Source organism: Equus quagga, chromosome 3 (assembly GCF_021613505.1).
Source record: "Equus quagga isolate Etosha38 chromosome 3, UCLA_HA_Equagga_1.0, whole genome shotgun sequence".
Lineage (NCBI taxonomy): Eukaryota > Metazoa > Chordata > Mammalia > Perissodactyla > Equidae > Equus > Equus quagga.
In genome coordinates, this window is record NC_060269.1 from 62,800,037 (window position 1) to 62,815,257 (window position 15,221).

General features: G+C 44.2%; 1 protein-coding gene across 10 annotated transcripts in view; it reads right to left on the bottom strand.

Annotated features, from left to right (window-relative positions):
- Positions 1 to 521: 521 nt before the first annotated feature.
- Positions 522 to 15,221, bottom strand: part of HMBOX1 (homeobox containing 1) — a 192,754-nt gene continuing 178,054 nt past the window's right edge. For 6 of the 10 annotated variants that reach the window (XM_046657408.1, XM_046657405.1, XM_046657407.1 and 3 more), the window contains one exon: positions 522 to 14,810. In XM_046657408.1, the coding sequence (XP_046513364.1) occupies positions 14,673 to 14,810 (138 nt within the window). In that variant the 3' untranslated portion in view covers positions 522 to 14,672. The remainder of the gene's footprint in view (positions 14,811 to 15,221) is intronic. The other 4 variants (XM_046657411.1, XM_046657410.1, XM_046657409.1 and 1 more) reach the window with 2 other exon arrangements.

Below are 15,221 nucleotides of genomic sequence, written 5' to 3' on the forward strand. Positions count from 1 at the left end.
ATAATGAAGCTTCGGTGTTCTTTCATTTTGTTTTTCACTGCTAAAGGTGAAGCCCCAAGAAACATGGCTTTTTTAAGAAAATGAGGTAGATGTGGCCTGGAGTGGGAGAGTGAAGGTGCGTGGAGTTTCCACAGTGGTCCTAGTGGTAGAGAAGCTGCCAGGATGTGGCAAGATGGTGGGAGGTGAGAAGGAAAGCTGGTGCCCGCAGTTAAGGGGACCACTGGGTGGGCAAGCTCTCTGGGGTCTAAGAGAATCGGGGGCAGCCCCGAGACAGAGTGCAGGTGGGAATCAGAGTGGATGCATTCTGGGGCTCTCCTGAGCCTGGCACCCCTCTCCGCCATGCACTGGTTCACTGTCACATTGACCCTGTTCAAGGGTCCTCAGTCTCTGGGCACACTAGTCCTTTTTAAAGGACAAAGGGACTGATGTTCAAAACAGAACACACCCCCTCTTTGTGAGTGTCAGGGCACTTCCCAAACGATTGTCCTTACCCAAAGAAATCCGGCCAGTCTTTGTTCAGTTATACATTTTATTCTCTAATAGGTACAATACTAAAATAAACACAAATTAAAAAAAAGTTTTATTAAAACAAAACTGTACAAAAAAGCAGTATACTACATTTTAATTACAGAACAGTCTACTGTCCAAAAGGCACTAATCCAGAATAGGAGATACAATGATACAGGACCCATTTGAACTATTTTAATCAATACGATAGAGCACTTGTTTCTTTGACCATTTACATCTAGAAACAAGGGCTTTTTGCTACAGTCATTACACATTGTTATAAAGATGAGTCCCACAGGTGAAGGTGCAGTATCGCTCTCCCTAGAGAAGGTTCACGTCAAGAGGGGCTGCCTTGGGGCTGAGAGGTGGGTGGGCTTCGGGGCGAGGCCGGGCTGCCAGTGGAAGGGCCCTGCCATGGGCACGTGGAGCAGTCTTCCAGCCTGGCCTCTCAGATGGTTGGTTTCTGGCCATTACTGGCAGCCACTTTACCCCCCTCTTGTGTGTTAGCACCGGGAAAGTGGGTTCTGAGATGCTTCAGGGACCTCGGGCTGGAGGCCTGGGTGATCCGACACCAGCAGCTCAGCAGAGGGGAGGCATTTTGGTAACCTGATCTGACAAAGGCAGCAACTACTCGGAAGAGGGACATGGAGCCCAGGGACAGCCAAGGAGCGAGCGGGGGGCACTCCATACAGCCAGGCAGGGCCCCCTGCTGCTTTCTGGGCAAACTGCTGGCCCAGAGATGAGAGGTCCTGTTCCTCACTTCAGAGAGGTGCTGCGTCCTCTCCCGGTGGAGAGTCTGTGTTAGAGAGATCTGACAATCTTTTGTTTTGGAAGCTGATTTCTAGAAGTGGGATTTTACTTCCCAGAGGCCATGTCCTCCCTCAGTCCCGCCTCAGGACCATGAGTGGCTCCTGGGCAGTACAGGGCGGAGCTTTGTCCGCGTGTCCATGTTTGGCGGCCCAGACAACTCTCTAAACCCCAGATTTCGTTCTCTAATGGACTCTGGACCTAAGGAAGAGAGATACTGCAGCTTTCCAAACAGTGTCATACACATATAAGACGAAGACAGGCATCTGATGTTAACAAAAATAAGTAACAAAGAAATAGGATTAAACCAAATCTCTTCTCACAGCATTCTATACTACATCCTCCTTCTGCTTAGCAGAAAATTGTACGTACACAAAAATACAAATACACAATTTTGTAGAACAGTCTGATTTTAATATATTTATATATATTTATATTTATACGAGTGGCAGGTTAGTTCATTATATAGAGCTTTTTGCACTTTTGGCTCATATGCAACAAGGCTTATAAATTCAGCTTTAGCTTTCATTCAGGTTTTATAGCTTTTGAACAATTGTTTTCACATTTAAAGCAGCATCCAATTTGCACTAGGAGTTTGTGGTGATCACAGGAAAGGGGGTCAGGAGTTTACTGACGGGAAAGGCAGGGCCAGGGCAGATATACATTCCAGTGTGTGTGGCGATGTCAGAAGGACTGCTATGGGACGGAGGTGACCATGATGACCCCTTGAGGTAGACTGAACACCTTACAGCAGACTCAGACACAGGTGCGACTCCCCTCAGGGACACATGGTGCACAAGATGGGGGACAGGGGCCAGGAGACGCCAAAGGGAAACACAAAGACTAAGACACACGACGGCCAAGGCAGGGAGGGCGCTCTGCCCCAAACCCACGTGGGAGGGATCCCACACAGCCTGTCGCAGATACTTGAGTATTTGGTGGATGCTAAAGACTTTTAGGCAGTCCCAAGGCATCTGGTCCCTGGTATCTATCAGATTACGACTGTTGAACTCGCTTTCCAATTTATAACTTGCTGTGCCAGCGAGTTCCCACCCCTATGGTGAACAGTGAGACGAAGCTGCACATGGTTCCGTGGTGGGATTATTGCCCAGCACGCTGCGCCTGCTGGAGGTTCAAGTCCAGTGAAGAGAAAAGCTGGGCCTCTTCCTGTCTCTAACTGTACTGCACGGCTGCTCCCTAGTCCGCTGCACTCTCGCTTACATTCATCTCTTCAGTTACACCCGGGGTAACTGACAAGCTCTTGGTAGAACCTGTAGGAAAGAGCATCTGGAGATTGGAGTGACAGTGCGCTGCCCGAGTCCAGGCTGGCGTAACACGCTCCAGAAAAGCCTGACTTTGATCATCACCATGGCAGTGTTCTCCCCTCATCACTTTCATCAACCCGCCTCCCTTCTCTATCCAAGTCAGAAGACTTATTCTGGCAAATTTGCCCATACGTGTTAAATGTGAATGCCCAGCTTGGGTTATTACACTGTCTGAACAAAAATGCTGGATTATTAATGAAAATAAAGTGCCTGGGTATGGATTGTTCCATTTTGCAAAACCTTCTAATGCACCAGCAAATCATCTGAGCACTGCTTAGTGCTGTGACACAAACAGAGTGCGGTCACAGAATAATCCACTGTACACCCACCACGTAAGGAAGGCCCCAAATTCAGGTCAGACTTAAATTACTTTAAAAAAGAAGCAAACAAATAATCTCACACTCATTTTCAAAGACGCACGTTCGATCTTGCTTCACTCCCTATGGATGATGGCCTTTCTGAGTCCTTGTGAGCAGACACCCTGATCCCACAACTCGAGGAAGAGAGGAAGAGGAGGCAGCCGGGGTTCCAGTGACTAATGACGGCAAATGGATGGTCAGTTCTTAACTATGATTATCCGACTCGGCCCTCTTGGACCTGCATGTACTTTCCAGCTGCTGACAAAGACAGATGGAATTCTGCTCTGAGGCTGTCTTGCTCTCCTGTCTTCTTCACTCAGTAGCTAGACTTCGCTAAGCAGGCTCCATAACATTCTCTGTGAACCAAGACCATAACCCCATCACCAGAAAGACCCCAAGAAAAGCAGCACAGGGGAGTGACCAAGCCAGCCTGCCAGGGCAATGACCATCTTGCCCCATGTGCTTGTCCTTGCAGCTGTTCTGCCTGCAGAACTCGGGGACCCTGGAGAGGGGCAGCCAACCACGCCTGCCCCTGAGGGCTAAGTGCAGAGTGGGGAGAGGAAGGGGGCGGGGCACAGGCTGACTCTCTGGCAGGTTCCAGAGGTCTGTAACTTGCTTAGGCACTTAAAAAACATAAATGGAAATTTATGCTTGGAAGGTACTGCATACCCAACGTGACCATGGCCATGGAAGGGGGGAGCCCATGGGGAATCAGAGAAGGCTGTGGGCTCTTCCAGGGGAGGCAACTATGATGTTCTTGGCATCTTCTGGCAGGGACAGCGTCCCACCTTGCAGCCTGGGTGAATCTCAAGAAACGGGCTGGGCCCAGCAGAGGCCTTTCTCTTTCCGGGTTCTGCAGACCAGGAATGGATGGGGCCGAGAGCAGGTGTGGGGAAAGTCGGGATGGCCTGCTCTAGACTCACAGCGACAGGACTAGGGGGAGGGGCAGGCTGTGCGGACTTGCTTTCTACTATCAGTGTGAGGAAAAGCTACTAGGAAAAGAAGAGGCCCTTCTGAGAGGAGTGTTGTGGCAGAAGCAGTGAGCAATAAAGAGAAGCCTCGCCAGAGCTGCCAATGCTTGAAAAGAGCAGCTCTCCCTGTGCCCTGCCCCCAGTAACTTTGGTTTAGGTTTCATGGTGCCCATTTTCAGAGATGCATGATTAAGGGGTTCACTGCTTCTAACATATTGAAATGTGGTTTTCAAGGCAAATAATAACTAACAATAATGCTCTTGAAAGGAGCCCACAGCTGAGCTCTCTCACCTTCATTCAACCCACCCTACTAATTATGTACTGCCCCCCCCCCCCCACCATGAATGTGGCATAGAATTAAGAGTTCAACGTAATATCGCTACAGTGGCTGCTGTTTACATTAATACAGCACTAATGTCGTCCTGTTTCCCATTTAATACCTTCAATGAATGATGAAGTGGAAAAATGACCCTCACAAGTTTATGCTGGGCTCTTCGTTCCAGTAAAACAGAAAAAGGGAGAGGTTTCTGTGCTCAAAGAAAGCCAGAAAACAACACTGAGATTAAGATTTGATTGAAAGTGATGGGCAGGTGAAAAAGTTATAGAGGCAACACAAGTTCTGTGACTCATCTTGGCCATGCGTACTGGTAAGGAGAGATGGTCACGTGCTCCTTCCTAGGGAGGAGTTAATGTCTCCATTCTGAAATTTCAATGGCACTCAATCGCCACTAGAGATGTGAAATCTGGGTCAATACCCAAATGAAGGCACACATACCTTCTTCCCTTCACAATAAGGGTGGGGTTTCCGGTGGGGAATGGATAATCAAAAACCCCATTACCCAACTAATGAAACAAGGTGCCTATTTCAGGGGCTCTCAATCCTAAGTAGTCAACCTGGTGGACCTTCTCACGGGGCCATGCCACCTGGAGCCTTGCTCCTGGGGTGGCTTCCACTCTCGGCCTCAGGGACGCCTAGAACATGACAGAGCAGATCAGAAGAGACAGTGACAGAGCTGGCCCTTGGAGAACCACTTACTTTTGAGAAGAAAAGAGCTAGAGAGGGAGGGAGGGAGGAACAGAATTTTAGTTAGTTGAGTCCTCAGGTCATCTTGGAGCGCATTTCCCTGACAACGGTCACTGAGCTGCCACTTGAACTCTGAGGCAGCTGGCCCCTTTGCTGGATTGTGGGTATTAGAAAGCTCTTATGCTGAGCCAAAATCTGGATCTGTCTCCATGCCACTGCTGCTTGCTGGCCACTTAAGGCTCATGAGGAGCCACAGAGAGCCCAGGGCAGACACTCACACAGTAGCAGAATTCCAGAGCCTCCACTCTCCACAAGTTCTGGCCTGACACCACTGCCTCTCATGACCGTGGTGGAAGGAACTGCAGAATGAGGTGGAATGGCTTAGCAAAACACTTCTAAACACAAGCTGGATGCATACAAGTAACAGGCACTAAGAATATACTAGAAGAGCTGGACAGAGAGAAAACAGGAAGCATGAGAGATTTTAATATGCTCCACTTCAACTAACTGGAACTAAACCCAAGGAGTGCTAGTAAATTCTAGTTCCTTTCAGAACTCAGACGGCAAGACAGCCATAACATTCTTCCCAGTGAAAGGCAAGACCTTCACATTTGCCTCCCAGAGATGGGGGGCTTGAAACAAGCATCACGGCTGCTGAGCCTCAGAGCATTTCTCTCACCATCACTAACCAAGGAGAAAAGCCAAGGGGAAGGGATGTTGCGGTGTCTAGCTCATCATGGTAACACTGGCCCAGTGTCAGAGGGAATTAAGTGCAGAGAAAGATAAGGGCAATGCAAGTGTGCCAGTGGGGATTACCCAGCACTATCCCATGAGAAAACAGAACAGGTTAAATGCAGTGATTTCCCTCACAGCAGTGCCGGGCAGACTCTGTGGCCCATTCTCCAATTAACATCCGACTAAGATGAAAGAAGTGACTGGAGATTTTACTTGACTCCATTAAGGTAGTTCTGCTCAGAGTAGGGCCTGTGAATCTTCAAGAATAAACGAGACAGTAAAAATACTCAGCACAGTGCCTGGCACACAGTACACACTCAATAAATGTCAGCTGCTATTATCATGAAGTTCGAATGCTCCGGAGGTCTGAATGTCGATCTCTTGTAGTAGTATGATTATTTAGAATGAAATCTTTACTCTAGTTTCTTGTAAGAATAACTTATTTCTGGTGTTTTCTTCCAAAAAACACATATTTCATGGGTAAGCACTGCCTATATTTTCACCGATTTTGGTGAGCTTTCTTTTCTGTTTCTTTTTAGCAGGGGATGCTGGTGATAAAGGAATATATGACATAGGGCTTTTTAAATCACCAAACTGGCCTCTGGAAACATCTGGGAAGGGAAAAGTCTTGCTAACTCCAGTTCTTTTTAAGTAGCACCATCCCTTAAGCAGCACATCTAATACTTTGATCCCTAAAATAGAAGACTGTGTTAGAGGGTTTTAACTGCAATGATAATTCTATTTTCTCTGAATGTAAGGAGATAATCAGAATGTTCTGCTGGCTGTTTTAATGCATATCTCACAAATCAGAGAATTATTCTCATCCAGTCAAGTTCTCAGAATCACTAATCTTAAGACAACTTCTCAATTCTCATGGAGATAGTTATCTTTCAGCAGCTGGGAAGAAAAGGAACAGGATACTCTCCTTTGGGGGGGGGGGCATAAAAATCCACAATCATTCCAACTGTCAGAACATGGATAGGATTCCACAGGAAAGTCGCAATGACTGCACATGTATCCTGCAAGCAGGAGTGCAGGGATGGGGGGCTGAAAGTTACCTTCAGATCTTACAAGAAGAGAACCACTGAGTAAAAACCTTTTATGGCATTATTTTCCCTGATCTAGCCCAACTACTGTACATTTGATTGTAGGTATTTTGAAAGGAACAAAAATAAAAGAACCCTAAGGTAGAACCTTTCCCCAAATTCTCTATGTGTATGTTTTGGGGTAGAGAGAACAGTTACAAAGCAGCAGGCTACTGCAGCATTTTCATGGAACTGAAGTTTAACTAGCATTTGGGTTAGGATTCCTTCTGATATGTGAAGAGGGAAAAAGATTTGTATGAGGGTAAGCAGCAAAACAGGAGCATAAGCAAGAGCTGTGTTTTCTTTAGTGGCTACTAACCAATCCTGAGTGTCCAGGCCTGAAGAAAGAAAGGGCTCCCAGGCAAGGCTCACCAGCACAGCTAGGAGCCTTACATGAATGAAGCAGCTTGTGAAGGGCCCTCGGCACTATGCTGGGTGCTGGTATTCATGCAGACTCATTCCTGATCACATAACTGAAGAAAGACTTATGTAAGTGATCAGAAAAACAAAATGAAGCATATTCTAGAGAAAGACTAGATAGTGACACAGCAGCTCCCATCCAGTTTAAGGCCTCTGGGGGAGAACAGTGGACTGCACCGTCAGGGGACCACGTGAGGTGTCAAGACCATATGATGCTCAATGGGACATAGTGGATGGAAAACAAAGGAAGAGAAATGAGAAGGAGAGAACATGGATTTGGAAGGGCTAGGGAGGCAATCCCACTGACACAGCAGAACGATGGGGAGAACTCAGGATAACAAAAGGCTGCTGACATGGGGAAGTCGGTAATTGCCATGTAAGTGATGTGAGAAAACCAGGGAGAAACTCACATGTGTCCTTTTGCTCCAGTAACTTTAGGACATTGCAAATATCAGTATTTCAATTATGCCCATGGCTGTTTAAAGCCCAAATGTATGTTTATTTATGGGTTAGTGTCATGTTGTCTGTTCTAGATCATATGCTTCAATAAGGAAAACTCTACTTAACTAATGTGTAAGTTCCTGTTTGATAAATACTTTCTGATGGTGATGGTAATAAAAATATCAAGTAACCAAGGAAAAACGTAAAATTCTAGGGAGCTCATTAAGCAGTAAACGTCCTCAAGTCGGGCCAACACAATACTCCAGCTGGCTAGCAAGTGGGACAGGGGAATGTGGAGGCCTTGTCAGTGGCTGACTCAGTTTGGGATTCTCACTGTAGTTTCTGCCAAAGCTGGAGCAGGTTGAAATTGGATATGAGAGAGGTTTCAACTAATTTAGAAGTCAAATGGGGAGCAATAATCAAAGGCTTCCATTTTGAAGCTGAAATAACTCCAAATCCTTCCCTTTCACTTAGGAGGGGACATGAACACCATGTCATTATTTCAGTTTACTGAGTTGCTGTTCCAAATGTTCTTGGGAGCATTAGTGCTAAAAGGGAACAGGGAATGGGAGATCTGCCATTTTCAATCACATAAAGGACAGAAATCCTTTTAATTATGACCATGCCAATCTACATCTTGCTAAAACAGTTAATTACATGTCAGGAGGACATTCAGTCATTCAGAACAATTGTCGTTATATTTTTATATATTCATTCTATGCCACCCCCCTCAATTACCATGGTTACAGTTTGAAAGGATTCAGGCAAACCTTCATTTGATCACAGCACACCAATGTGAATCTGAGAGTTAATTATGGCTGTATAGAGTCACTTTTATTTAAAAGAGAGAGAAAATGAAAATGGAGTTAAGGGAGCCGGCATCACAAGATGTCTGAAGTGCCAGCCAAGCTGTGTGCACACACCCCTCCTCAGAGTAGCATGTGGCAGCCACAGTGCCAGCACATACCTGACTGCTGCCCCGACATGGGCTGCACTGTGGAGCTCAGACACCTGCCAGAGGACAAGATACTGCTGTCCAGACTGGGGCAAATCAACCCCAAAACTTGACAAATAAAAGGGACGTCAGGAGAGAAAGGCACAGCCCCCTGCAGATGTATCCTTCTGTTTGTTGTTAGGGAGGTAGCTAATGAGATAAGGGGTGTGAAACGTGTGTGGTAAACTGTCAGTAGTGTAAAAAAGCTAGTTACATTTCACTTGAATGGAATCAGCTAGATTTAGTTCTGCTCATTGCTTGGCCCAAGTGTCATATGATGAATGCTAAAAATGAAGATGAGGGATACACACATTTGTAATCTCAAGGCGAGGATGTCCCAAGGACATGCTCGAGGTCCTTGGGTGCAGCCAAATTTTCCCTCTCTTCTCTCCTGTATTTCTTCCTCTCTTGATTACAAAAGCAAACCAGTGTTATAGGAAACTGGATTTCTCACATTGTTAGCTTTCTTTTTGCTGCTGTTTCTCATCACCACCAGGAAAGAATAATGAAGCTGATATGGAAACTTCTCAATTTATAAACTTCCAGCTTTTGAATGTACATAGATATGAACAAAATTGCACTTCAGAAATCAGTGAGTCAAGCATCAGCCCTCTAAGATGGCAAGAGCAGTAGCTTATCACTTTTAGCTTATAAATAAAGAGAATTAAGAACAGCCTTTCTGAACATAACCTGTTTGTGAGAGAAGTTTCTGTAATCGGAAAATGGACTTGTAGGCTTGATGTATTTAAAAAGCCTCTCCCACCACCTTAGTATGGTAGTTCTCTTGAGAGTGGTAAGGAAATCTTTCCTCTTAAGTGACAGTCATGTTTTAAAAGGAAGAGCATAAGGAGGAGACTGCAGTACAGAAAAAGAAAGGGCCTCTGCTTTGTATCACACTACCATTAGGGAAATTCCTACTGGATAACCTGGCCATTCATAGTTGCCTCCCGGGGAAAACCTTCCATTCTCATTATGGTGCAATACCTTTAAACTGGATAATTTAGGTATTACTAGGTAATATAAATTAGATAATATGGAAATTAAGAAACAGTAAGAGGGTTTTCAGGGCATGCAGCTCAGTTTGCCAAATTCAATATGGCTGACAATTGATCCCCAAATCCTGAGTAAACATCCTTGCTATTTAGAGAGCGCACAAAAAGGAATGTTTTATGTCATTCCTACCCCTGCCCCACTGATCCCCCCACCCCACACCTATGCCCCAAAGATACCACCAGCAGGAGCTGGTCAACATGCCCAACTTTCACTTGGGAAATCTTGAAAAACAAATCCGGCTCAGTAAAGCTATAAATGGATTTGGCTGGTCTAAATGCAGCCCCAATGAATACAGTAGTAAAACATTACTAATAATCATAACAACAAAATGACAAAATCTATCATCTCTCTGACATAAGATTTAAATCACAGACAGAGATTAACACACAAAATCAACGCACAATGTCAAGGGTCAGGACTGTTCAATGTGGAGTGCTACCAAGCACAAAGTCATCAATAACAAGAAAAATTATTGCCTAAGAATCTCTTGAGACTCATTGAGGAAAAAATACTCTGGTTGTTATCTGAAAAAAAGACAAAAGCAATTTTTAAAAGGCAGAGCCATGAGTTACATGGGAAGACTGCTTCTAACCAAACCCTTCTGAAGACCAAAGAGAGAGTAAGGACTTGAAATTCACATTTTTAGGACAGGGATGAGGGATCATTTATGAAACAGGGATTATTTCCACTGTTGTGGGCAGAGATGTGTAGCTGGTCAGTGGAATATGTAGCTGGTCCAAAAAGATGGGCTGCAAGACAGGAAGGAGTGTTTGTGTGAAGAGGTGGACCACACCCACCTACTGTGCCTGCTGTCAAAGATAAAAACATTCCAGCAAAGAAGTCAGCTCAAGATGAGGCCTTGGTGTTGGAGCCCAGGGGAAAATGGAAGAGGAGTTGTTCACAGACGAGAGGATGTGACTGGAGATTCCTGATCAAATGAGTTATTTACACTTGGTGCCTGATGGCTGGAATCCAAGAGGGAAGTTTGTAAAGCCAGAGGCCAAACAGGGAGAACTGAAACAACTGTATTAGTGAGCTCTTCATGAGTTGTCCCCTTTGAGGTAAAAATATATCTGGATATCTGGCCCCAAGAGAGATACTGCTGATCACTGGACTGCCTGCCACCATCAATCTACCAGGAGCTGGAGGACTGAACTGGCACACTTCAATACTGATGAGCTGCTGCTTCCGCACACATGTCTTTGTAGCTGGTCACCTCTACTGAGCTAGAGTAAAAGGTACTTTAAAGGGGTCTTCCTGTTCCAGCATCTTCTTCCTGTGAAGGAACATGGCACTGTCTGGGGAGAGGCTGTCCCACCAAATGACAAAGGTGTGGGAACTGTACAGACTCCATAGGTAGGTGGAAGGTAACCACACTTACCAACTACTTAAAGGATCAAGACTGTGAAGCACACTGTCATAAGGGGTACTTCAACATTACAAGCTTTACTGAAATAAACCAAGATGTCTATTTGGTACTGACTGGCACTGGAAGGTCTCAGAAAAGAGTGTACTGTATTGCCCTGCCTGGCCTTCATCTGATATCAGGGTTATCAACAGACTGACAGAAATCTCATTAGGATGGTCCATCTTTAAAAGGTCCCTTTGTAAGGCTATTTCAAGGAGGGTAGGAAGTTTACCCATGCGACCATAGTAGTTCAACAAAAATGTCTTAAAAAAATAACAGACAAGTTACATGAACTGCTGGCAAGATTCCTCCACCCCACACTTTTAGTCTTCCTCACCCAGGAAGGAGCAGCCCCTGAAATAGTCCTCTGGGGCCTGAACAAAGTACAGCATGAAGTGAGAGAAGAGGGACGGAACAGCAAAAAAGCACAAAATGGGATTTTTTAAACGAGCCTGGCTATTTTCCCTTCAGGAAGAGAGCAGTTTAGGATTTCTATTTTAACACCATCTTTCAAACATGAAAAAGTTTAAGAAAAAAATTTAATATGCGAAGATATTACAAATTAGACAGTGGCAACTCCATATGCCATTGTAAGAACTAAGGTAGCCCGGGCAAGATAGCGAAATAGAACCTGGTGACAAACAAAACACCAATGGTAAATTTAAATGTAGGCTCCAAAGAACTAAAATTTTACTCTTGGTGAAAAAGCAAAGTTCTATGTAAGGCAGTGGGTCTTAAGAGTAGGCCAGCAGTCTTCTTTAATTACAGGAAGAATTCTGGGTGAAAGATCCCTGCCTCCTGTTCCTGCTGAACTCAATACAATGTTCTCATACATTGGTAGATACGTTCTTTCACTTTTTCCAGATTGCCAGATAGGGCCTGGTACTGCCTTCATGGACACTCACTCTCCTTTATTTTCTGAAGCTTTTTTCCTTCCTTAAAGGTCTTAAAACAATGAAACCTTTTAGCTCTTCTCTAGCAATTACTGTATTTCTTTAGAAACTGCAGCTGTCTTAACAGTTTGAGTCTGTTTCTTTAAAATAAAAGACCAGCAAGAACAAATGATACTAGTAATGATAGCATCATAAAGAAGCTATCAATTATAATAATCTTCTTACAATAAATCATGGATGCAGCTTGTCAGACAGTGTATTTTTCTCTCTCCTTTTCTTTCTGATTCAACCGAGAATAAGCAGAAAAAATTCCATCAAAATGGAAAGATACAATATGTTATATTTCTCCTAAGTAATATAAAAGGAAAGAAAAATAACACAATCTTCCTAATTGAAATAAAAAGTCAAACACACCAAGGAAGAAAATGACCGGGGGGATCATTCCTGAGAATAACAAATGCTACTCTTGAATTTGTTGGTTCAAGTAATAGAGTAAAACAGAAAAGACTACTCCATTTTACTTCAACTCTTGGAAGCTGGAAAAAGTATATACATTTTCCCCCTGCAATCCATGGACAAGAGCAGGCCCAGGTCCTGCCTATCGCTCTTTAAAGTCACAGACCCATATAAGGTAGCATTGTCATGCCTTCTCAAAGGCTTCCTCACACTGATGTAAGCAGGATTAACAGATAAGGAGATGATCTCGTCAGCATGCGCCTTAAGTGGAGTTAGACCAGCTAAAAACTGGAGGATATTCAATATCTCGCTAATGAGAAAGGGAAAAACAAAGAAGGTCAGTAAGTCTCACTCTCTCTCAGTGGTTTTAAGTTGAATACATTTGCTGGGGGAGGAGGGGTAGGGCGAAAAGGAAATGGCACCTTCCTTCTATCTTAGAAATCATTTTCAGGTAATGGACAAAAAGACCGAAGCCCTGCTTAACAGCCAGCCCCGTATTCCCCTTTAAACAAGGCTTCATTGTACGTAGAAAGAAGAGACGGAATGAGGCAGAAAATATACAGCAGTTGTGCCTCTCTCAGACGCACCCTATGCTGCTACATTGAAGGCTGTTTCTTCTTACCCACAGTGACAGTGTGTCATTTAATCGGGATGCCAAGAGATCATTTTCATACAAGGCCAGCAGATGCAATTTCCTTTGATGCATGAATAGTTCATCATTTTGCTACTAGATGACAAGGTGATCACAGGGTGACTTTATAACGCAAGTTCACTGTTTGGTATTTTGAATTCTCAAAATGAAAAAAAGATTTATCAAATATAAATATCTTTAAAAAGTAACAAAAGTGCTACATATGTGATCAAGGAAAAAAATTCCATTAGTTACTGCTGCTTAAAGTAGATTAAACTTTACAAATATTACCACATCCATTATCAATATGGCTTCCAATTATTAAATAAATTGCCTGTAGCAATACAGCTTTTCACACCTCTACAAGGACAGAGTAAAGAGAACACCAAAGCAGTCACATCCCGTTGTATCTCGCGGACCCACCACACAAATGGCAGATGTCCCCTGCTTATTTCTGCTCCTGTTTAGGAAAGTATTTGCATTTGTGATAGTCAGTCAGCATAATCCCACTGTAACATCCTCTATCAACCTCTCATATTGAGGGGGCTTCAGTTAATGGATAGAAAGATTGGAAGTTCAGTCACTCATTTTTGACCTTAGCTCCATCCTTGAAAGACTTTTTTGGTAGCAGGGAAAGGGGACACAGACAGGAGGCAAAGCAGCTTCCGTGATGACCTCCAGCACTTTTCCAGGCAGGCACGTACTGTGCCACGTAACATATAGTGGTTCTGAGAACTGGACTTAACATCCATTAGACATTCAGCTCATGTTTTTTTCCAATGCTCTCAAGCTGGGTTGTTTTTTTTCTTTAATGACTTTCGTTTTTGTCTTTTTTTTTGTCTGTTTTACTCATGGTCCCAAAGGCAGAAGGCAGTATTTTATCTACGAAGACACACAGCTTGTGAGAGGAAAGGATGCCTGTGTCAGGCATGTTAACATCAACCAAAATCTGAGATCGAGTTTACCCACTGACATTCTTAGCACAGCACCCAAAGAAGTATAATCTAGCCACAGTGTGACTATTGTGAGGCACGGCTTATTGCAGCTGGAAATCAATTATTCCCACTCTGAGGTGGGGATTCTAGTGTTCCTTTTACTCTGCGGATACTCCCCACATGGTGTCTGTCAATCCTGGGCCACACTACCTCAGCTTGCATCCTGTCAGTCTTGGGGAAGGAAAAGGAGTACAGACTAGTGTTACAGGAATCTAAAGGTACCCAAGGTTTTACACGTAGCCTAGTATTTGAGAACCAAGGGCTATCTAAATACCTGGAAGCACTTTCTTGGAATGCTAAGACAGAGCAGCAAGATTTTCTAGCCTCAGGGGCTGGGAGAGGGAAGTTTGGTTGGTTGGTTGGTTATTATTTACTGGGAATTAATACTGAGAGAGTATATGCAAAGGCTGAGGGCACCATGCCATCTTCACAGAACAAGACCCTAACGGCTAACTGACATACAAGAAACTGCAAGTTATACTGTAAGAACACATGTTAAGGACCGAGGAAAGTCTGCTAAGGTGCTACGTCTAAACTAAGTTAACTTCTTGTGTTCAACCCTCCCTGATCAGTCGTCATCCAGGGCCTCTGTCTTGATTTCGTTGGCTCCTTGTCGGGCCAATGCCAAGATAGTGTGGTTGACTGCTGCCATTTCCACAGCTAATGAGATGGGGTCTTGGTGGTCACTATGGCTAGTGCTGTCATCCTAGATGTGCAGAAATAAGAAACAAATGTTATTAGTGGATTGGTAAAATTCTCGTGCTCACAGAAAGGCATGCTGGGGCAAGGGAAGGCAGAACATCCATGGGAGGAAAGAGTGGGGGAGGGGCATATGACAGAGTAGAGGTGAAATGTATTTAAGTAGACACTGAATGGATATAGGTCCAGAGACTTCCAGTTGACATTTTTATGATTCAACAAACAAAAAGCACTAAAAATGTTTTCTTGCTGAGAATTTTATTCCTTCTATCAGAAAGAATGCTGGTGATGATAATCAAACCTGGATCATTCCAGGTTTGCAACAAATATAGCACTAGTCATTGAAGGACATAAATTCTGGATTGATACTCTTACAAAGGGATTTTCAGAATTCATGGTATCTCTCTTCTGAACAGAG